The 22,253-nt window shown below is 49.5% G+C and overlaps 2 protein-coding genes across 6 annotated transcripts in view; both read left to right on the forward strand.

The window, feature by feature from the left end:
* The first annotated feature begins 513 nt into the window (after positions 1–513).
* On the forward strand, positions 514–17,726 carry ZNF275 (zinc finger protein 275). Of its 4 annotated transcripts, none has more exons than XM_011217861.3 (5): positions 514–652; positions 9,931–10,013; positions 10,471–10,577; positions 11,359–11,450; positions 11,723–17,726. In XM_011217861.3, the coding sequence occupies exon 5, from the start codon at positions 11,782–11,784 to the stop codon at positions 12,907–12,909; it is 1,128 nt and encodes a 375-aa protein (XP_011216163.1). In that variant the 5' UTR covers positions 514–652; positions 9,931–10,013; positions 10,471–10,577; positions 11,359–11,450; positions 11,723–11,781; the 3' UTR covers positions 12,910–17,726. The 4 variants fall into 4 exon arrangements, with proteins under 4 accessions (XP_011216163.1, XP_034504856.1, XP_019649282.1 ...); XM_034648965.1 differs by having other exon boundaries at positions 11,362–11,450; XM_019793723.2 differs by lacking the exon at positions 9,931–10,013.
* Positions 17,727–19,975: 2,249 nt separating this feature from the next.
* Positions 19,976–22,253, forward strand: part of LOC117797373 (N-acylglucosamine 2-epimerase-like) — a 15,608-nt gene continuing 13,330 nt past the window's right edge. The window contains exons 1-2 of one of the 2 annotated variants that reach the window (XM_034648967.1): positions 19,976–20,532; positions 20,839–20,952. In XM_034648967.1, coding sequence (XP_034504858.1) covers positions 20,323–20,532; positions 20,839–20,952 — 324 coding nt within the window. In that variant the 5' untranslated portion in view covers positions 19,976–20,322. Of the gene's footprint in view, positions 20,533–20,821; positions 21,358–22,253 lie in introns of those variants that run through there. The other variant, XM_034648968.1, reaches the window with a different exon arrangement.

Raw genomic sequence — 22,253 nt, forward strand, 5'->3', positions numbered from 1 at the left:
TCTTGGGCGCCAGATGCGCGCCCCCTGAGGGCAGGAATGAGGCCTGGCTTTGCTCACAGCTCTATTCTTACTGCAAGGGCTCGCAAAAGCATCGGTGACTCAGTGAGGCGCCTTGACCCCTCCCGTGAGATCTGGCTTCGCTCTGCTTTGCTTTCTGTTCCCATCCCCCCACCCTCACCCCCGTCCAGAAGAACGCCCGAGGGGGCGGGGTTCTTTCCATTCCTTCTTTCCTTCCTTCACGGGCTAGTTGGTTCTTTCGCTCATTCATTCATTCGTTCGTTCCTACGTTTGTTCATTCATTCATTCGTACATTCATTCGAGTCCTCCTCCCTCCGCTAGGCATCTGGCCCGCACGCGCAGATCCCCCGCGGTCCTGCCTGACCCTCCCCGCGGGCCTCAGCCCCGCCCCCTTCCCGCCCCGCCCCCTCTCCAGACCAATTGCGGCTGGCTGGCCGGGCGGGGCCGGGACCAGGGCGGGGCCTTGCTCCCCCACTACCCCCGGCGGCGCCCGCGGCTCCGGAAACGCGCCGCGGGGCTGCTGGGCTCAGGCGGGCGCTGGCGGCTCCGTGGCGTTTCCTGCCACGCCGGGCCTGCCTGGGCCGCGCCAGCGCCGCTCCACCGAGGGCTGCGCGTCGGCCGCCACGGGGCCAGGGTGAGCGTGAGGGCCACGGGAGGATGTGCCCAGGGAGCGGGAGGATGTGCGGGATTGGGCTGATCGTTTGGGCCAAGGGAGAATGCGCAAGGGGGCGACCGGAGAGAGTGCGCGGGGCTAGCATGAGTGTTCCGCAGAGTGTGCGATGGGTGGAGGCCAAGCGTTTTTGGGGGGCGTTTCTGGGCCCTCAAGAAGCTTCTCAGCCCTGAGGCCATCAGAGTGAAGGACGAGTCCCAGATGGCCGCTACGAGGAGGCCCGAAGGCCTTCTCGCGGCGGGTGGGGGGCGGCGGTCAGGGGCGGGAATCGCGGATGTGCCGAGGCCTACGCTGCTTTTGGGGGGACACTAGGAACTGGGAACTGGTCATTATGGGAAGGAGGTGACCCCTGCCCCAAGCGCAATGGAGGCTTAGGGAGAGGGGGCGTTGGGAAGGTTAAAGGGCTTTCCCCCAATCTGGGGGAGGGGCTGAGCCGAAGTCTGGGGCTCTGGGTGGATGAGCTGGGAACGGTTCCTGCTGATGGAGTTCCTCCTTTCCTTTTGGGTGGGGATTGAGCCTCAGGTTGGTGGGGAGGGATGCGGGGATAGCCCAGAGCCCAAGATCTGTGAGGGAACGCGAGGGGGCAGCGCTTGCTGGGTGAGGATGAGCTCAAGGCTCTAGGTCTTAAACAGGGCTTTTTCTGTCGCCCTTCTGGGGGCCACCATCTCCTGCTTCTGTGCCTCCCCCTTAACTCCTTTGCTGCCTCTGGTCTATATTTGGGTGATTAATTACATGTGTTTTTCCATCCTACCCCCGCAAACAGACACTTGCCTGCCGCCCAAAGCCCATGGTCCCTTTCAAACAACCCCCCCCCAAACCCTGGCCCTCTTCCCAGAGGTCCCACCCGGTTCCAACTGACGCCCTCCAGCCAGCGTTGGCCTAGACTGGCTGCCAGCCCCCTCCAGTCTCCTTGGTCAGTGAAATATTTTCTCTTAAACTTCAGACCTGACATTTTTCCTTTACCAAAGGATTTCAGATGAGATTGCCAGAACAGCACCCCCTCTGGGTACTAATGCTGCCTCACCCCATTCCCCATCCTCCCTCCCCCATTGAGCCCTTAAGTAGAAGCAGCTTGCACAGTGCCTGGCACAGTCCAGTCCATTCCCCCAAAATATCCCTGGATCTATGTTTAGAATCCTATTGAACAGTGATTTGCAGCCTTCTTTGGGTGAGAGACCCCTTGGAAAATCACTAGATAGTGTGAATTCTCTTCCCAGAAGTCTGACAATCAGCACAGACAGTGGAATCCCATACAGGAAAGCTCACAGGTCTGAATCCTGTCTGCTGAGTGCTGGTGGTGAGGAAGACTCCAGATTCTAGATAGGCCCAGTACTAACAAGGCACAGTTCTACATTCCAGTTCCCAACGTGCTGGTTGCAAATGCAGATTCCTTGGCCCACCCACACTTGCTACTCCGCCCCTTGAATTCTTAGCAAACCCCAAGCCAGGATTCTAGCACACTGATCCAACCCTGGTCCTGACCTGCCTGGGCTCCCCAAATGAGCATCCCTCATACCTGTGTAGACTCTCTCATATCCAGGCCAATGTAACCTCAACGAACCTATACTTATAATTTATTTTGATTTTTAGTAAGATGCCATGCATCTTCTTGGGAAAAGGGGAACGTAAACCTTTTCTCAGTTAAGTACAACAAACACTACAAAATCCCCTTCTGGTCTACCTTCTGGCTTTTTATAGAAGGGAAAGAAAACGGAAACCTAAACAGAAAGGGACAGGTGCCCAGGCAAAGTGAGGGAGGAAAACTAGGGAAGATGGAGACAGATGCCTCCCACCCACGCACACGGAAAAAGACACACACAGACACAAACATCCCAAGAGAAACAGACTTTCCTGGTGAAACACCCCCTCTCCGCCCTTTTGGATTCTGCCACTTCTAGCAGTAGTGCATTTGCACAGTACAGGGTGGGCCCCGATAAGACCTCCGTGGTCACATCCTGGTGAGACAAGTTGAGAGCACATGAAGGCCAACCTCAGCTCCAGCCCGGAGGCTTGGGTCAGCACCCTGGCCTTGCCTGGCTGGGGTGGATTGGGGATGTTGGCAGTGTGTGTCGTCTCACCCTGTCCTTCAGTCAAGCACTCATGACCCAAAGACACATGTCCCTGGAAGGTGCACCCAAGTCTGCTTCTCCCTCTGAATTATTTCAGTCTCAACAGGTGGGACCTCACCTGTCTGACTTAGCACTCAGAATCGGCCTGAGACAGAATGAGCCATCCTTGCCTGTCTCTTTTGGGTAAGTCTGGGAGTTTATAGACTATGTTTGCTGGCCTTAAAGCTGGTCATGCTGTCAGAAGGCTCCATGGGTGAGGATGCAAGATGGTGGGAAATATCCTTTCCTTTCTGGAAGCGCTTACATTTTCATATATGTCAGTGTCACTGAACTGTCTTTGCCCAGAGACAATTCTTTAATCTGAGCAACAAGACTCAAAGGAGGACAGATATCCAGTAAGGAGAATTGGGAATCTAGGTAATCATTTGCATGGGACAGAGAGCCGCGGGCACCCATCTGAATTAAATGCTGAAGAGTGAAGTCTCTTGTCTGACCTATAAAGACACCCTCCAGGGCATTTTTGCTCTGGTCCAGAACAGAACTGAACACCACGAGCTACCTGTTGTCTTCCAGGGCCTGAGGACATTCTGCTGCAGGCCCTTGTTTAGATGTTGCAGGGAGTCCAGATATTTCTGGCACCCCTAGAAGTTTCTGGAAGCTGCTAGATGGATCTAGTTCGGGTGGCCTTGCTGCCTCTCCCCTGCCCCACTGCCCAGGGGAGAATGGTACCTGTGCTAGGGAGGTTGCATGGCTGTTTGTAACCTGGAATTGATGAAATAGTGATCTTTTAGGCTCAGATGCAAACTTCACTAGTACATTCTGAAGAGGGATTCTGAGCTCAAATGCAACCAAAAGACACCTAATTATTCACTACTTTTTTGACATGGGTTGGTTTCTGTCTCCACTGAATTCAACTCTTAATTTCTGTTCTTTCATATCAAAGTGGAATGGTTATTTTGGTTCTCTTAACGTTTCCGGGTCTATACAGAAGAATTTGATTTAAATAAGGTGATTAAAATGTGCATTACCATCTAAAGCACATATCAGGAATATTTCTGCAGTCACACGAGCTCTCGTGTTGTAGATTGTCAGGCAATGGGTGAGCATTGAGAGGATCTCCCTGTGGTCATCAGAAAGCTGCAGTGTCTGTGGCACTTCGCTTGGTCCAGGGTGGAATCTGCAATCAACCTTTGATAGGACCTTCATTCTCTGGGAGTGTATAGTCATTAGACTACACTTCAGATCCTACTTAAAGAAGGAGGATAATATTATTTATATTAAGAGACAGAGATTTTGTTTTCCCATAATCTTTCTCCAAGCCGCCATTTCCCAGGTGGGTGTAGGAATGCACCTTACAAGATTTGGGTGAATGAAAGTGCCCTATGGTCAAGGTCAGCATCCTCCACTGTATCCATCAGGTGCATTACTATGGTTTTCATATTCTTCCTGGAATTGCTTTGACCTTGACCCTTGAAGATCCACTTTTGGAAGGCAGTGGACATCTGTATTTGTCACTTCTGTCGCAGCATCCAGCTTCTTTTCCAGATTAGTTCCACCATTTCAAAGTAGAGCGGTGTGTACAGCATGGCTTCTAAATGATCAGATGCTCTTCGGGATTGGTGATAATTTTACTTTTAGCTGCAGTGGGGGTTAATGCGTATTTTATCATACATAACTTAGCTACTTTTGTGAAAGCAGGGCTCACTTTTTCCCTCCTATTTTTACGAGCACTTTCTAAATGATCCCTGTACGTCCATGAGTGCTGTTACTGTGTGTGGTGATGTGAAATTCTCTCAGGTTAGGTTCCCTGGGCAAGCCTGGTACAGAAAGGGCCATTCCTGTTGCTACACAAGAAAGGATAATTAATAATTCACTTGGGGGTTGTGGCTTCGGGATTTCAACAGTTAATCATTCCAATTAAGTAAAAACACTTTGATAGGATCTGCTTGATTAAATAGAATGCTTCAGGAGGGTGTGCTCAATTAAACATGGGTGGCTTGGAAGAACTGTGTGTGTGTGTGTGTGTGTGTGTGTGTGTGTGTGTGTGTGTGTGTGAGAGAGAGAGAGAGAGAGAGAGAGAGAGAGAGAGAGAGAATGATGTATTTGACTATTGCCCAGTGAGGGTCTCTGATGGTATATCAGTAGGATGATTTAAAGCCAGTCCCCTCAGTCCATATATACCATGAGGCTATGAGGACATTCAGTAACTACCTATTCTCTGGATATGGCCTGGTGTTAGAGGGCTGCATATTTCCTTTCTTTGGTGTGGCTCAAAAAGTCTTAAATCTTGGGAGCTAGACCTTAGGCAAGTTACTTAACCTCTTGGATCCATGACTTCCTTCTGTGTGAAATGGAGGTGGTGATAACTATTGGTTGTGGTGATTAAATTATGTGAAGGGAGAAGCACAGTACAAGCACGTAGTATGTACTCTCTAACTAGAGGTTTGCTCCATTTAACATGCCCCTCCTCCCACAGTTTATCCCATGTCCACTCAGTGCCAGGGCTCCTGCAGATGCTGGGGATTCAGGGGTGACCAAGAAAGAGAATGTCTCTATACTGTGGTAGGTGGCATTTCTCCTGGGGAATGAGGTAAAGACAGACAATTTCATTTCAGAGGGTGATTTTTAGGTAGTGAAAAGTGTTATGAGTAAATGGTGATTGGGCTCAAGAGTGAAGACACTTTGAGGACGTCACTTGAATAAAGCCTAAATGCTTAGAAGGGACTACCTGTGGCATGTTCAGAGCCCTGTGGGGCATCACCTTGGCATATTTAGGGCAGAATGAATGCCAAGGTGTCTGGAAGGAATGACTGAGATGCAGGGTGCAGGATTTGGGCCAGGTGGGCTGGGCCGGGGTCTTTGTAAGGGGTTAAGGCCTTAGGCCTCTGGCTTGAGGACAGTGAGACAAATTTGTAACAGGCCACCTTTTTCAGAAGGTAAATGTGAGATGTTCTGTCCGTTCCACTTGCAGCAAAACCTCAATGTCAATGGAAGTGAGTTTTCTTAATGAATTGTGTAAGTAATCTATGACCAGTTTGTTTTGTATTGGAAGCCAAAGTCAAACAAGGCATCAAGTGTATACCAGGAAGAATCCCAACTGCTCAGAAGGGGCCCTACCCAGATGACAGTGGGACACAGAGGGCTTAGCTGCAGGGTACCTGGGGCTTCACGCACACACCGGGGAAGCACCTGTGCTGGGCAGTGGGTTAAAGATGGGAATGGGGCTTCTGTGGATGTTGAGACTAAGGGAGGTCTTCTGCTCACACCCATCTAAGGCACTGAGAGTCTGGGAAGACGAGCCCAGGAAGTCCCAGCCCCATGGTCCTATCTCTAAGCTTTCTGGGACTTCCCGTACATTCCATCAGCCCCTCTCCCCTGTGTCTGCCTTGGCCATGTGGATACCTCAGGATGTTGCTCAGCTTCGAGGGCCGTTCCCCCATTGTCTCCTTGGCCTCAGCCCTGCCCCCTCGCATGTGAGAATCTTTCTTATCTAAAGTCTACCCAAATCTTTTTAAATTGTTATTCTTTTCTGATTACCAAAGAAATGCAGCTTGGTTACTAAAAATTCACATGTTACAGAAACAGAAAGCAGAAGACCTTTCTAAATCTAGACTCTACCCAAGTGCAATGCACATTACAGTATAGGTGTGCTTATTTTAGCTACAAGTCACTCCATTTATTCCTTTTTTTCTCCTGAAATGCAAATATATACTTAGCTGTTCTCTTCCCTTCCCCTACTGTCTTTGGATTTTTTAGTAAACAGTTACTGTCTGTCTCCATCTTCTACGAAGAGTTGCATTTTTGTAGTCTGTGTGTCATCCGTGTTAGCCACCTGTTGATTTTTTTTCATTTTTATTTCTTTTTTCTTTTTTTTTCTTGTTTTCTACCACTTGTTGATTTTATATTTAAGCTCTCCAGTTTTTTTTTTTTCCCTGCTCTGAGTTCTAGGACTCTTCCACATTGATCATTCACCCCCTCCTTCTTTCATTTTTGACAGTGGGATTATTTAGACCTATAGTATATTGTTCTCCATCCTTTTACTTTTCAATTATCTATGTCTTTACATTTAAAGTCTTTATATTTAAAATTTCTTACACACGGCATAGAGTTGAGTATCGTTTTTTAATATAGTCAAATAATCTCTACCTTTCAATTGGAGTGTTTAGTCCATTTACATTTAACTTAGTTATCCATGTGGTTGGATTTAAGTTTGCCATCTTGCTATTTGTTTCTATTTATCCTCTCTGTTCTTTTTCTTTTGTTTCTTCATTCTTTTGTATTATTTTTTAGAATTTTATTTTATCTCCACTCCTGTCTTATTAGCATGCATCAGAGTCTCAGAGGGCTTCCTAAAACACACAATCATATGTTTTACTTATATGTATGTTATAAACCCCACAGTACCTTATTATTATTTTTGCTTTAAATGGTCAGTTATTTTTTAAAGATTTAAAAATAAAGGAGGTAAAAGTGTTTTTACATTCTGGTGTTCTTCATTCCTTTGTGTGTCAATCCAGGTTTCCATCTGGTATCATTTCCTTCACCTGAAGAACTTTCTTTAATATGTCTCATAGTACAGGTCTGCTGGTGACAAATTCTCTCAGCTTTTTGTCTGAAAAAGTTTTTATTTTGCCTTCATTTTTGGAGAGTATTTTCCCTGAATATAGAATTCTAGGTTGACAGGGTTTTTTTCCTTTAGCACTTTAAAAATGTCATTCAATTGTTTGCTGGCCTGCACATTTCTGATAAGAAGTCTGCAGTTGCTCTTATCTTTGCGCCTCAGCTTGCACATTTTGTGATAAGAAGCCCGCAGTTACGCTTATCTTTGCCCCCCCCCCCCACCGCACGCAGCTGCTCTAAGATTTTCTCTTTGTCACTAGTTTTTAGCAATTTTATTATGGCATGTTTTGGTGTACATATGTGGTTTTTCGGTTTTGTTGTTTGTTTGTTTAGTCTTGGTAGGGGTTGACTGGGCTTCTTGGATCTAGTTTTCTCCAGATTTGGGGGGAAAAATTCAACCATTATTTCTTCAACTGTATTTTTATCCTCTCCCCCTTTTCATCTTTTCAGATTCCAGTGACATGTGTGTTAGATGATTTTCTGTTATATACAAGTCACTGAGACTGTTTTTTAAATATCTTTTTTTTTTCATTTTGAGCTTCATTTGGGTTAGTTTCTATTGCTATATCCTCAAGTTTTCTAATCTTTCTGGGGGGACAGGGGTCAGTGTCTAATCTGCTATTAATCACATCCAGTGACATTTTCATTTTAACTGTTGTAGTTTTCACCTCCAGAAGCCCCATTTGGATCTTGTTTATATTGTCCATTTTTTTCGTTATGTTTCTGTTTTTCTTTCAGTACTAATACATAGTTAAACTAGCTGTTATCCTTGTCTGTAAGTTCTACCAGTAACCATTTCTGAGTATTTCTGTTGACCTGATTTTCCTTGCCATGGGTCACATTTTCCTGCTTCTTGGCATTTCAGTAATTTTATCATAGATATTGGACATCATAGAGATTATACTGTTGAGTGTCTAGATTTTGTTATTTCACTTTGAAAAGGGTTGGACTTCCTTTGGGGAGGTAGTTATTTGTGGAACAGCTTCATCACATTGAGGCCTATTTTTAAGCTTTTCTAGAGCAGGTTCAGGGTAGCTGTGGCTCCAGGAGTTGGTGAGTCCTACTACTAAGGCATGGCCCCTCTGATTCTCTACTAAATGCCCCAGTGATCACTGAGGACTCTCTACCCTGGTTGGTTGGACCCAGAACATCTCCCTAGCTGTGTGTGTCCCAGGAATTGTTCAGCTTAAAGCTTCCTGGCCATTTCTTTCTTAGTCTTTGGAGTTTTATTATGTACGCATGGCTTGGGAGTCAGAAAAGGCTCAAGGGGAACCTCATGCTGATTTTTTGGAGCTCTTTTTTTCTGTGAAGCTCCCTCCTTTCTGGAACTCTGCAACTTCTAGCTGCATCAACTGCCCTGAATGCTACTCTGTGTCTTGATGAAGCCAGCAAACTCTATCTGAGTCCCCTTTCTCTGCACTCTCAATCTGGAAACCGCCTCCGGGCAGAACCACGACAATGATAAGGCTCATCTCAGTTGTTTCTCTTCTCTCAGGATGATGATCCTTCACTTCCTGCTGCCCAGTATCTGAAAACTTGTTTCACATCTATTTTGTCCAGTTTTATACTTGTTTATGGCAGGACAGTGTTTGTTCTTTGTCACCATATCATGGCCAGAAGTGGAAGTGTCTGTCTGCCCCTCTCGGTATAATATCTGATTTTATGTAAAAGTCTTTCCGTGAGCTAGTGTAAACATGCCTCCGTTTCATTTAGTTATGAATTGAATTGAATTGACCTGACATCAGAACAGAAACTGTTCCTGTTTCTTTGAATTCGCTGAAACGGGAGGCCTCTGATGCACACACACTTATGGTAATATAATTACAACATTTCACATGTTTTGCAATCTGGAAGTAAAAGGTAAATTGTACATATTATTCAGATCTTTTATTTAGCAACTTGGTGTTTGAAGATCTTTTCTTTGAGGCTTCTTTTTCTAGTTGTTTTGTTCAACTTTTCTTTTTTGTCAAACAGTTCACAGAAATGTTCTTATCTGCGTCTGTCTCACTGTCACCTGGTTAATTGAGTTGCTTCTGGCCAACACGATCTGGATCCCGCTCTTTTGTTGCCTCTCTTTGCTCCAGTGGCCTGATATTTTTTGTTGCCCTTACAAAGTTGGAACGATCCCTCACTTCTCACTTAAGTTATTTCTTCTGCTATTCTTTTGGGGACACTTCCTTCCTATGCAGTGTGAGTATTGAACTCTGAGGCTGGCTGCTAGGAGGCCTGTGGCTGCCCTGTCTCAGAGAGCCAGTCTCGCTACCATTGACTCTCAATCTGTGTCTATATTATCTGGGCTATTCCTGGCCCAACGTTCATTTGTCTTGTCTGGGTTCCCTCTGGCCTGCCCGTATTAATTCTTTGCCAGTCTATTTCCCCCAGTGTTTGGGTATATTTTCTTAGGCACACCCATGCTCTGGCTTGTCACTCAGCTGCTGTGCAAGAGAAGGCTGAATAAGATTTAAAACCAGGGAAAAGGAAATCACTAGTCTTGTCCCTAGGGGACCCAAAGGCAAGGCTGGTGTCACTCATGGCTCTTTTCACTTTCCTTAGCTCTGCCTGCCCCCCCCAGGGTCTTGCCCTCCCCCAGGATGGACCAGGTCCTGGCTGGCCCTCTTGAGATACCTGAGGCCCAGGTGAGCTGTGCTTCCCTCTGCCTGGCTTAAGAATCTGTCTCTGCTCCATGATTCTGGCCGTGGTCTCTACCTCTTTTCCCAGCATGACACACTACAGGACCTGAATTGCAGCTAATGCCTATCCTCCCTCTGCTTTCTTCCTGAGTCTACCAAGAAATGGATGCCTGCTGGGGTTGTAATTCCCATGATGCTGGTGGGGGAGCTGCATTTCAATCCAGGAAAGTGATTGAACTGAGGTCCCTTGAGAAGACAGTGTGAGACCAGGGCCATGGCCCAGGTCTTCTGATGCTTGGTCAGATTTTGTTTCCAGGACCTCTTGGGGCTTGTGCTTAGATCTCCACGCTAGCGATGCACACCCATTCCAGACCCTCGCCTCTTATCCCCGCTATTACTAGTGCTGCCCCCACCTCATTCTAGAATGGATAGATGGACTACTTATCCCTGGGAATTCTTTCAGGATTCAGTGACATTTGACGACGTGATACAGCACCTTACAAAAGGAGTGGTCGAGACTGGACACCGAGCAGAGGACATTGGCATATTACATGAATGTGTCCTCTGTGGGTAAGGATGCCCCTAGCCCTTCCACCAGCTTCTGCACAGCTGCATGGTCCTACACAACTGGGCGTGGGAAGAGGACCACCTTGAGTAGCCCTACACAAGCTTGCCTTCTGGGGGCTTATGCCCCCACCCTGGGGATCGGCTGTAAGAAAACACAAAGGATCTGTTACCCTCAACGTTTCTTTTTTTTGGTCAACATTTCAAAGTAGCAGGGCTCCCTTCCAAGTCCTAGTGGCATGGAAAGAAGCCCCATCAGTGTTTCATTAGGAAAGAAATTAGAACAAACCGGCCACTATCATTTAGAAAACTTTTTTTAAAAAATCACAAAGTACACAAAAATTACATGGCCATTTTATTATAGCTTATCGTTGAGAGAGAGGTTGACACAGCAGGGTCCTCTTGCCCCATCAGGGGCTGCACATGTGAGGTGGGGAGGGGTCCTCAGACAGGAGGCTGCTGAGGGTCAGGTTTGGGAGTTTCAGGACAGTACGAAGGTCAGTGTGCAGATGCTAAGGAATGTGAGTAGGGAGAGAGGGAAGATCATCTCTTCAGGATGTCCACCTGGCATTCCATCTGGGTGGGCCCGGGGTCTGCCTCCTGTATTCCCTGGAGGGAGCCAGCCCTTGGGGAGGGCATTTGGAATGGATGAATGACTTGCCTGAGGGCACAACCAAGCTCTCGTTTGTGGACTAAAAGGGTTTCATCTTTGAAGACCCTGCCCCACTCTGGCTCTGTTCTGATGGCATCTCTGGCTGCCAGCAAAACCCTTTTCCTTTTCCACAAGGAGGAGTTCCTGTTTTGAATCCTACCTGGTGTGAGGACACGTGCTGCTGGTATCTGCCCCATCCCTTAATGCAGATTGAGCGAAGCATTCTGGTGAGTGAAAAACCCGACAAATCAAAAAATTGTGGGGGAAGTCCAGCTGAGCCTTTGGGGCGAGGGAGTGGCTGCTACTCCGCCATAGCAGGTGGTAGGGAGTGTGCGGCAATGAGGGCTGTCTGCCCCTTTCGTCTGTAGTCCCTGCTTCTGGTTGGGTGGGCACCAGCCATCCTGCCTCCGCCATCTCTGGGCCCTGTGTTCAGCAGCTGTCTCAGGAGGAGTGCGATTCTTGACAAAGGAAAGTAACGTCCTTGCTTCCTCCTCTGCAGGGTAGCAGTGTTTTGTGGTTCTCATCTCCAAACGCATCTTGGTGACTGAACAGCAGACGATGGGTGAAGACGCCCAGCCACAGGAGATGGCATCCACCAGCTCCCCACGGGCCGGTGAGCCCAGTCCCGAGGTCAAACAGAACAGGGACTCCGAGGGGAGGGGAGGGAGCCTTCAAAACCTGCCTATAGAACATCACTTTGCATGTAAAGAGTGTGGGGATGCCTTTCGGCTTAAGGTCCTCCTTGTGCAGCACCAGAGAATTCACAGTGAGGAGAAGGGCTGGGAGTGTGGTGATTGTGGGAAGGTCTTCAGGGGGGTCTCTGAGTTCAATGAGCACCGAAAGAGCCACATGGCTGCAGAGCCCCAGCCCGGCCCCAGCCGAGCCCTGGAAGATGCCATGGAGAAAAGGGAGCAAATGGAGAGGGAGGCGAAGCCTTTCGAGTGTGAGGAATGTGGGAAAAGGTTTAAGAAGAACGCAGGCCTCAGTCAGCATCTGCGTGTCCACAGCAGAGAGAAGCCCTTTGACTGTGAGGAATGCGGGCGGTCCTTCAAGGTGAGCACCCACCTCTTTCGCCATCAGAAGCTCCACATTTCCGAAAAGCCGTTTGCCTGTAAGGTGTGTAGCCGGGAGTTCTTGGACCGCCAGGAGCTTCTCAAGCACCAGCGGGTGCACACCGGCCACCTGCCCTTCGACTGTGACGACTGCGGCAAGTCCTTCCGCGGCGTCAACGGCCTGGCCGAACACCAGCGCATCCACAGTGGGGCCAAGCCGTACGGGTGTCCCCACTGCGGCAAGCTCTTCCGGAGGAGCTCGGAGCTCACCAAGCATCGCCGCATCCACACGGGCGAGAAGCCGTACGAGTGCGGCCAGTGCGGCAAGGCCTTTCGCCAGAGCTCCAGCCTCCTGGAGCACCAGCGCATCCACACCGGGGAGCGGCCCTACGGCTGCGGCGACTGCGGCAAGGCCTTCCGGGGGCCCTCCGACCTGATCAAACACCGGCGCATCCACAGCGGACTGAAGCCCTACGAGTGCGACAAATGCGGGAAGGCCTTCCGGAGGAGCTCCGGCCTGAGTCGCCATCGGAGGACCCACAGTGGAGCGAGACGCTGCGAGTGCGGCGAGTGTGGCCGCGTGTTCAAGAGGCGGTCGGCGCTGCAGAAGCATCAGCCGAGCCACCACGATTAGAGGAGGCCCCGAGGCCCGTAGCCCCTCGGCGGGCGGCGGCTGCCCGCGTGGACGAGTCCCTAGAGGGGTAGGGCAGAGTCAAAGGAGATGAACAGTTTTGTAGCGCTTCTATTTTTTCTCGTCGGAAAGGTCGAATCCAATTTATACCGTCACCAGCAATTTATAAGTGTACGTGTTTCCCATTTTGCCTATGGAGAGTAGCTTCTATGACATTCTAATTTATTTGGACTAGTGTGACTGGCGTAAAGTACTTTCAAGGTATTTAAATCCATGGGCCTTGAAACTGAGAAAGAGAGAAGAGAAACCTGCATGTGGGAGCGGAGGGGGGCTTGTGGGCCCTCTTCTCCAAGCTGCTCCCTCCGGGAACCAGACACAGAGCTAGTCAATGATGGCCTCAATATAATGTGACCCCAGCTTTCCTGAAGACAAGATAGAACCCCAAAGTTGTTTGGCCTACTTGAATTTATAAATTTTTAGGGATGTAAATAGAATACTCGAATGTCTTCTAATATTTAATTTATTAATTCAGTTATACGTACATACTGTAAATCACATATTATATAGAATAATATATTAATTTGGAGAATACTCCTGTTTTCCCTCACGCCGCTCCACAAGATCATTTTATTCTAAATCCTCACATGCATCTCTAACCTCACCATCGTCACCAACCTCGTAGCCCCTTTTGAGTCATCTGACAGTTTCAAAGCACATCCAGTGGCTTCTGTTCATCTAAGCTGTGTGCCATGTAGCACTGTGACAATCCCTGCACAAGGCTCCCACTAGAAGTTTCCTCCCAAGCCATAAGTACGTGTTTTGTTTTGTTTTTTTAATTGGTCCTGTAGCTCTGCAACATAACCACTTAATGGGTTTGGCTTTTTAAAATGATTTTAAAAGACTTTTTTGAAGCATCTGTAACTTCTCATTGTGAGGTCATACTCCCAGAAATAAGAACTGAATCTGGGTTAAATTGCTTTCGCATCCATTTTTCTTAAACTAGTTTGTTCTGGTGACTTCCATGTGCATCCAAAGCTAGCATCAGTTGGGGTCTGTTTCAATTACTAGGTCTTGTCCTCAAGCAGCACTATTTTGTTCAAGCTCAAGAACTCAAGTATGACGTGATGCCTCTTTTTCGGGAGCAATAGCCTCTCCTCCTATGGAGCCAACCCTCCGTCTTGGGCTCCGTAAAACAGGGGTGATCACAGGACTACCTCCTAAGGTTATTGTGAGAACTGCGACGCCACGCCTGGCCCGAAGGTGCACACTCAGTGAAGGTCATCTGCTGTCATCACCGTAATTATTGCTGTCATTCTATGACTCATTAGGACAAGAACTGGGGATGGACCCAGGCCTCCTGCCTCCTAGTCTCATCTTCTTTCTTTCGTGCAATGTGCAATGACTTAAATCGTGTTCCTGTTTTCTTGCACGCAATCGTACGTTCATCTCCTTTGACCGGTTGTCAAGTTACCTTTGGATATATTGACTTTATACAGTGGTTCTTTCTATATCGATTGTGATGATCTCTTTTCCAATTTTATTGCTTTGCTCTTTGTAGCAGTTTTATTACATTTTTGTCGGGCAAGTTTTCAGTTTTACATATCCGAGCACTCACCGTTGTCCGTTAAGCCGTAACTTTCACTACTTCAGTACTTAGATACGATGATGTTCTCTTCCAGAATTTTAACTACAAATGAAAAGTTGAAAGCCCTGCCCCACCAGAAGGTGGCTGCACCGGGTGGGCAGGCTGGATGGGAATGGGCCCAAGAAGCAGGCTCTCTCCTCATCCAAGATGCAGACTCTGTGCATGTCTGTGGGCAGTACTTGACTATCCAACCTGGCCACGCAGACACGCAAGAGAAACTTCCATCTCGGATTGGCCAGAACATTCTGACTGTTTCTCAGTATAGCCCTACCTGTCAGCAGCAGGGCTGGGCCTCAACTAGATCAATGGGGTGGTCCAAACGTGGTCTTGGCTGCAGCTGGCTGGCCTTCAAGCTCCTGGGAGCTTTGGCCGTGCCCGGCATGGATTCGGTGCCTGAGCAGCAGATCCACCCAAGACACATCTCGTCGAACACAAGGAGACTCACCTGACTGATGCTGTCGTGTGGATTGCATCCTCCTCCTAGTGAGTGACTCTGGAACTAGAAAGAGACCGGTTTGGTGGCTTTTGTTTTGGGCAACTAGGGGGAAATTCACCCACGCGTTCTGATGTTACTCCTGCAGCTACACCTAAGAGGAGCAACAGAGCAAAGGCTCGGAGAGGAACCGTGCCCCTCTGATGCCCTGCGCATCACGGTGATAGAAGCCCGGCCACCACAGGCCCGGGTCGTGACTTTCAGCGGCCATGCCCAGGAGGGGCAATAAAACAAGGGTTTGGAGGGCAACGGTGCCCTTCTGATGGCCCATGTGGCATAGAAATAGAAGCTGGTCATCCTGGGGCTAGGCTGTTACCACCAACAGCCTCCCCCAAGAGGAACAGCAGCAAGGGCTGGCCGGAAAGTGGCCTCCGGTGATCTGCAGAGCCCGCAGGTGGAAGCCAGCCACACGGGGGCTGTGGTGTGACTTCCCATCAGCTGTGCCTGGGGGCCGCTGGCGGGCCCGGAGAGGAGGTGTGCCCTTCCTGATGGGCCTACCGAGACTGAGGCAGAGCTTCCCAGCAGGCACACCTGGAGGCACTTCTCAGCCCCCATCCTGGGAAGCAGGGTCCCCTGGTGACCCCTGTGACCTTAGCCAGAAGGTACTCTGGAATGGCCCCAGGCCACAACAGCGGCTCTTTGTGGCATCTCCGCCCTGCCCCTCAGGCTGGAGAGAAGCCGACAGCACTTGTTACATAGCTGCTCCTTTTGCTCTGTGGCTTCGGTTCTTGCAGTAGTTGTGAAACTGCGTCTGAAATCACTGCTTCCTTCTGCATCAGTTTGCTCTTTTCAAGCTGTCAGGACATGTTCGACACAACTGTCACTTGGTAAAGAATTTGACATTCACAGGGGGCAAGTCTGGCAACCTTCACTGGAAGTACTCTGCCATTTCTTGCTTGTTCACTAGTCATTTGTCAGCTTTTCTGAAGGATCCAGACACAGTATTAACTCAGAACTTAGCATTGTCACCACTGCTCCATTTCTCCCCCCGCCGGGATGTGGCGTCCTGGCATCCTGTCATGCCCTCCTTGACTTTATCCATTCTCAGTTCTAGCATTTTCTCTGAAACAAACCCTCTTCTAGAGTTAACACTAAAGACCGCATCTTTTCTGTCACTGCGTTTGCGGGTGACGTCTGTGCTCTCTCCAGCGCAAGCCGTCTGTGGCTTTAACATGTGTCCTGTAGTTGCGCCAAGTTCAGTTTTTGCCTCTAGTAACTTGGGGGTGGATTTCCTTGGATTCCGTAGGTAATACTGCTATGTCAGATGCAAAATGTGATCAAGCTTCCTGTTGTGTGTGCGCGTCTATGCATTTGTGTATCTACCTCATTTCGTTTTTTCTTTCTAATCACACACATTCCTTTTGCAAGGGAAACGAAGAGCAGTTCGGTTACTTAGAATGCCGACTCTCGTTAGAAATAGATCCTTTTCTTATATTCTGAAAGAAACCTTCCATTGCTTTTATGAAAGTTTTGAATACTTGCTGAAATTTTTAAATGAAAGTTGTTGTTTACCATTTTTGCTGCTTATTAAGATGAACTGTGTTGATGAGTTGTGTCATACCCACGTCTGCATTTCCACAGTGAACCCCATCCAGTCACAGTGCTGGCATCCCACATGCCCAGGGCTTCAGCCTTGTCGTGTGCCCTGGGACCCTCACCCCCTTTTTGGCCACATTAATTAAACCAGAACTGAACACTTGATTCAAGGGCAGCAACCGGTTATCAGAGAGAAGTTTCTAGTTGGTGTTGGAAGAAAGAGGGAGCCACACAGTATTTAGAGGAGTTGACCCCACGAGTGGCGCCAGCTTGAAGATCTCTGGGCTCCTGCTAAGCACCCCGAGGGAATCCTGTCCTCATTATGTTCTTGGATTTCTGGCAACTGCCCCCATCAGTTCATTCGTGTCCCCACTGTAGTGTCCCTTGACCTGAGCCAGCTTGAGTGGGTCTCTGCTTTCTGCAATCTGTCAAGAGTGCATTGCCTTTTACCACTTGGCTGCTTCCTGAGAAGAATCACGCGCCTGGTTTTCCTCATGTTCTACCTGGTTCGAGTTCCTGGCCCAAGTCCCACCTGACTGTCGTAAACACCCGTTTAAATGTGGTACTGTATTCTGTTCACTCAGATGGGTAAAAATCTACGCCTTTTAGTCTCAGTGAGTTTGACCAATGCCTTTCTGTGCAGGTACTGTTCCTGTACGGATCCCCTGTTTGTCCCATGAAATGAGTTTAAGTCAACACCCACCCTGTTGTTTAGTTTGGAAGCATCTCGCCACTTCCAGAGAACCTGTCAGATTGGGGAATTGAGAAGTTCTCTGTTACTAGTATACTTATACTGTATACTTCTCATTGTATCAGTTTAGGCGTTTACCTTCAAAACTAGAAATGGTCTCTTTTAACTTGGCCTTCAGTGTTCTTTGCATATCTAAGAACAGTAGCTGTGTCTGCCCCGGTCCATGTTTCAGTTGTTGGCGCTCTTCTCATTCCTCCCTGATCTCCTGAATTTGTCTGTTTTACGGCACTTAATATAATCAGCCTTGCACTAGAGCTTCGCCCTCCCTACCTGCCCCCCACCCGTTAGATTGTGAGCTCTTATAAGACAGGGGTGACCCTTCATATCTGACCCCCACCAGATCGAGCACAGTGCCTTGCATCAAGTAGATGTCAATAAATATATGTTCAATGGCATTGGTGTTCCTTGACTGATTTTGTCAAAGTGTAGGTTAACAGCTCTTCCCTTGTTCCTCTCTCCATGCTCTGAAGTTCTCGCCCCCTCCTGGGGTCCAGGTGTTATCTTGTGGCGCCCCCCCCTTACTAGATGCCTGGAGGGGACAGGAGGTGCCCTAATGAGAGAGGGCTGGCTTCCCTGGAAATTTGAGCTGCCCCTTGGCAGAAGAGGCTGGTCATTCAACCAGGTACCTTCTCCCATTCTGGCTAGGGCTCCCCCCCCAGTCTGAATTCCAGGTGGGAGCAGAACACCAGGCTGGATACTGAGCTTTTCCCCTGGGGACCAGGAATAGAGTGACAGAAGTGGCTTCTGGAACTTGAGGATCAGCCAGCCTCTCTGGGCTAGGTGAGGGTGGGAGTGGGGAGGTCAGTCCTCTTGGCCAGTGGCTGGCCCTCTTTCTAATGATCATTTCCCCAAAAAGGCAGGTAGTGAGGACAGGCCCCTGGCTTCCTGACCTTCCAAAACACAAACAAGGCTCAGCTGTGAGGTCAGCTGCCCAGTCGCAGAAGGACGAGCACAGGGGGCCCCAGGAGTGCTTGGGTTGGGACCTCATAGGCTACGATGTGCTACAACAGCAAGGAACAGGGTTTTGGAAAGGCCTGTGTCATCTTTCCTCCAGGGTCCCATTGTCATCCATCTGTCAATTATTTTTCTACCCCAAATGCAGCTTCTAAGCAGGTGGTGTGATGCTGCTGCCCCCCCCCCAACTGCCAGCCCAGCCATCTCTGCTCACAAGCCAGGTATTTGGAAAGAACCATTCATTTGCTCTGCTGGTTTCGTGATGTGCTTGCCACTGAGAATTCCACCTATTTTTCCTTAAAACATGTGCAAGCTCTGTTCATGCAAGCTTCAGCTGTGCAAAAGTCAACGCCACAGGTGTTTTCAGACATCTAATACTGGGCCCAGAGGGTAGGGGACAGCCTAGGGCTTCTCTCCAGGGGCCCTGTGGGCTTCTAGTAGGGGTTTGAAAATGTTCCTTTCTGCCCCTCTCTTAGTGCCCCTGCCTTCTGGAGCCCAACACACCCTCCTCTGAGATCCCCAAGAAGTCTTTTGCTTACCTGGAAGATCACAGTCCCCAGCCCCCCACCTCATGGGCCAGCGTCTGGGCTTCCCTCATTGCCCTAGCCCAAGCTCCCGCCCACAGCCCTCTCTGCCCTAGCCCCTTTCTATCCAGCTCACATCCCACCTGGGAGGGGCCACTGGCATTGTCTTAGTCTGTTCAGGCTGCTATAACAAAACTACCATAAAGGTGGTTTATAAACAGCAGACAGTTATTCCTCACAGTTTCGGAGGCTGGGAAATCCAAGACCAAGATGCTGGCCAAGCCAGTGTCCAGTGAGGACCCGCCTCCTGATTCATAGATGATGGCTATTTTTGCTGTGTCCTCACATGACGGAAGGGTGCTAATCCCATCCCTGGGGGCTCTGCCCTCTTGACCTAATCACCTCCTAAAGGCCCCACGTCCTGATGCCATCACATCAGCGGTTAGGATTTTAGCGTATGAATTGGGGGGACACAGATATTCAGAGGTGAGGGTACCCGGACTTCTCTTGGATTTATACACTTTATTAGTTTGATTTATGTATCAGTGAACTGTTTGAATTTCTTTCCACAGAGCACATATTATTATTGCTTTGATTAAAAGATGTGTAAACTATAGGGGCGCCTGGGTGGCTCAGTCGTTAAGTGTCTGCCTTCGGCTCAGGGCATGATCCCAGCGTTCTGGGATCGAGCCCCGCATTGGGCTCCTCCGCTGGGAAGCCTGCTTCTTCCTCTCCCGCTCCCCCTGCTTGTGTTCCCTCTCTTGCTGGCTGTCTCTCTCTCTGTCAAATAAATACATAAAATCTTAAAAAAAAAAAAAAGATTTGTAAAATGTATAATAAAAAAAAAACATGGTCCCCAATTTTTCTTTTCAGGCAAAACAGGCCAGAAAATCCTTGTGTTACCTCACCCCTTTTCTGACCTTCATTCAACAAGCATTTATTGACCACCTGCTGTATACCAAGCTCCAAAAGCAACTGAAACAATCCTCACCCTCAAGGACAGACACGTGGTCAGAATGTTACAAGTGGGACCTGCTCTCACCAAGGGGGGCTCCTAGGACTTGTACATTTCAGGATGCAGGTTACACTTCAGTTAGAAAAATGACAAAGCTAAACACACAAGCTCAATATTAGCAAATTAACCCCTCCCCTGTCTGCAGGTCCTGTTCATTTTACAGCTCAACCTCCACAGCCGGCCCTGGCTGGAAGGGAGCTCTCCCTCCTCCCTGCAGCCCGTTGTGCTTTCAGACCCGACCTCACCGCCTGGGAGTGGCCCGCACCCACAAACCGGGAGCCCCCCGAGGCAGGGTGGGGCAGATCCACCCCGGGCCGCAGCACCCAGCCGCGGCCCAGGCCCGGAGGAGGCCCCTGGTGAGGGTGTCCTGTGAGTGGGTGGGAGCACGAGGCTCTGCCACCCCAGGTCAGGACCTGAGGGACCAGACCGCACGGGCTGCGGCCTCGGCCTGGGCCTCCCCTCGCCTCCCTTCTCCCCACCCAGAAGGAAGCGGTGGAGATGATGGATCAGATCGTGTACTGGGTGCGGGAGGACCCGTTGGGGCTGGGCCGGCCCCGTCTCCCCGGGGCGCCGGCCTCCGAGTCCATGGCGGTGCCCATGATGCTGCTCAACCTGGTGGACCAGCTCGGGGAGGTGGACGAGGAGCTGGCAGGCAACTACGCGGAGCTGGGGGACTGGTGTGCCTGGAGGATCCTGCAGCACGTCCAGGTGGGGGGGCACGCCCAGGGGGCAGGAGGCTGACCCTCACCTGCCAGGTGGGGCCCCTCTTCTGCCTACACCCACCCCCCCCAGCTGGGCCTTGGGGGCCCCCTCTACAGATGGGGGGGACACGGCGGGGGTGAGGGGCCTGGGAGCTCGGCTGGGGGCCCAGGAGCCTAGACCCTGGGAAAGGTGGAGGGCCCAGGGGAGCCCAGTGGGCCCAAGGGCAGGAGGGAAGGTGCCAGAGGCCCTGGCACGTTAGAGAGCAGGAAACCCAGCCAGACCCAAGTTCTTCCAGGCCTTTGTGTGTTTCAGGACAGAGACTTCGGTGGTGGTGGCAGGATCTCCTGGTTGGAGATGGCAGAAGTTGGCAGGTGCCTAGAAAATGAACTTCAAGAAGGCTCACAGCACCAAGCTGGCTATGGAAAGGTGTGGAAGATACATTTGGCCAATTCTCACTATCAGGGAATGAACTTCTGAAATTCAATAAGAATTCTGAAATCTCTCTCCCGACACAACTGTTCTTATAATTTTGTTATCCGCTCTCACCCTCCAGTTCTCAGGGTCCTCTTGCTGGTACAGGAGCCGTGGTCTCAGCTGCCTGCAGCTGGCTCCTTGTGTTCCCACGCTGTGTCCCTGCCTGCTTTACACCAGCGGGCGCATGACACCTGGATTTCAGAGGAAAAGTTTCAGTAGCATGTTTTCCAGAAGGAACTTTGTACCTGTAATTAACAGTTTGGACAAATCTCAAAAAACCTTTGTGTTTAGTTACTATAGCAGTCCTTGTGACAGAGATTTCTTTTAAAATTTTCAGAAATTGTTTCCCTAAAGCATTTTATAAAGTCTTGTTTGAAGTTTGTTTAGTTGAGATTGAATGTGTTCTAAGAATCTTGTTTTTCTCTAAAACTTGGTTCTTTTCTTCATGTGTTCACGGTCTTTATTTATTTCAAGATCGGAGATGATTTACCAAAGAAACAGTAGTAAACAACTTTGGAGATTATCCCCCCCGGAGGTTCTGCTTTATTTCCTTCTGGCAAAATGACACCCTTCCCGACATTTCCTGCACATTTATATGCATATGTATTCATGCGCACTGGGCCGGGGTTGGGTGCTGCAGCTTGTTCTCTTCACGTAATTAAGCATGCCATGCCGGGAGAGAGGTTTTAATTACAGCTACGTTTGCGCCCCGCTTCCCCTCCTCTGTGCACGTCTAGGTGCCTGGCAGGATTTCGCTTGTGGAAGTAACGCTGCATGGACACTCCTGCCCCATCGCACAGCCACGAGCACTGCTGGGTCAGGTAGGGCGAAGCTAGTTGGCTTCAATCAAGAGACCAGCAGTAGTGCAGCTAGTGGCTTGGAGAAGACTGAAGATGAGTTGCTCACGAGGTCTGAGCCAAGCAGTCCAGGTTGAAGGTGTAGCTCCGTTCCGCACAGTCACTCAGGGACCCCAGCTCCTCACATCTTAGTTCTCCTCTCTCCCCTAGTGTAGTGCTTCTCAGACCATTTCTGGTGAAAGACCAGTTTATATCCATCCCCCCCAATCCATTTCAGACTAAGGCTTTTGTAAAATGTAATAAAGATATCAGTGGCGCCTGGGTGGCTCAGTCGGTTGAGCAACCGAGTCTTGATTTCGGCTCAGGTCATGATCTCAGGGTGGTGGGATCAAGCCCCCTGGCGGGCTCCGTGCTCAGCAGGGAGTCTGCTTCTCACCCTCTGCCCCTCCCTCCCCC

This window comes from Ailuropoda melanoleuca, chromosome X (genome assembly GCF_002007445.2).
Source record: "Ailuropoda melanoleuca isolate Jingjing chromosome X, ASM200744v2, whole genome shotgun sequence".
Taxonomy (NCBI): domain Eukaryota; kingdom Metazoa; phylum Chordata; class Mammalia; order Carnivora; family Ursidae; genus Ailuropoda; species Ailuropoda melanoleuca.

Coding starts and splice junctions, on each gene's coding strand:
- ZNF275 (XM_011217861.3), top strand. CDS start 11,782: ATGGGTGAAGACGCCCAGCCACAGGAGATGGCATCCACCAGCTCCCCA.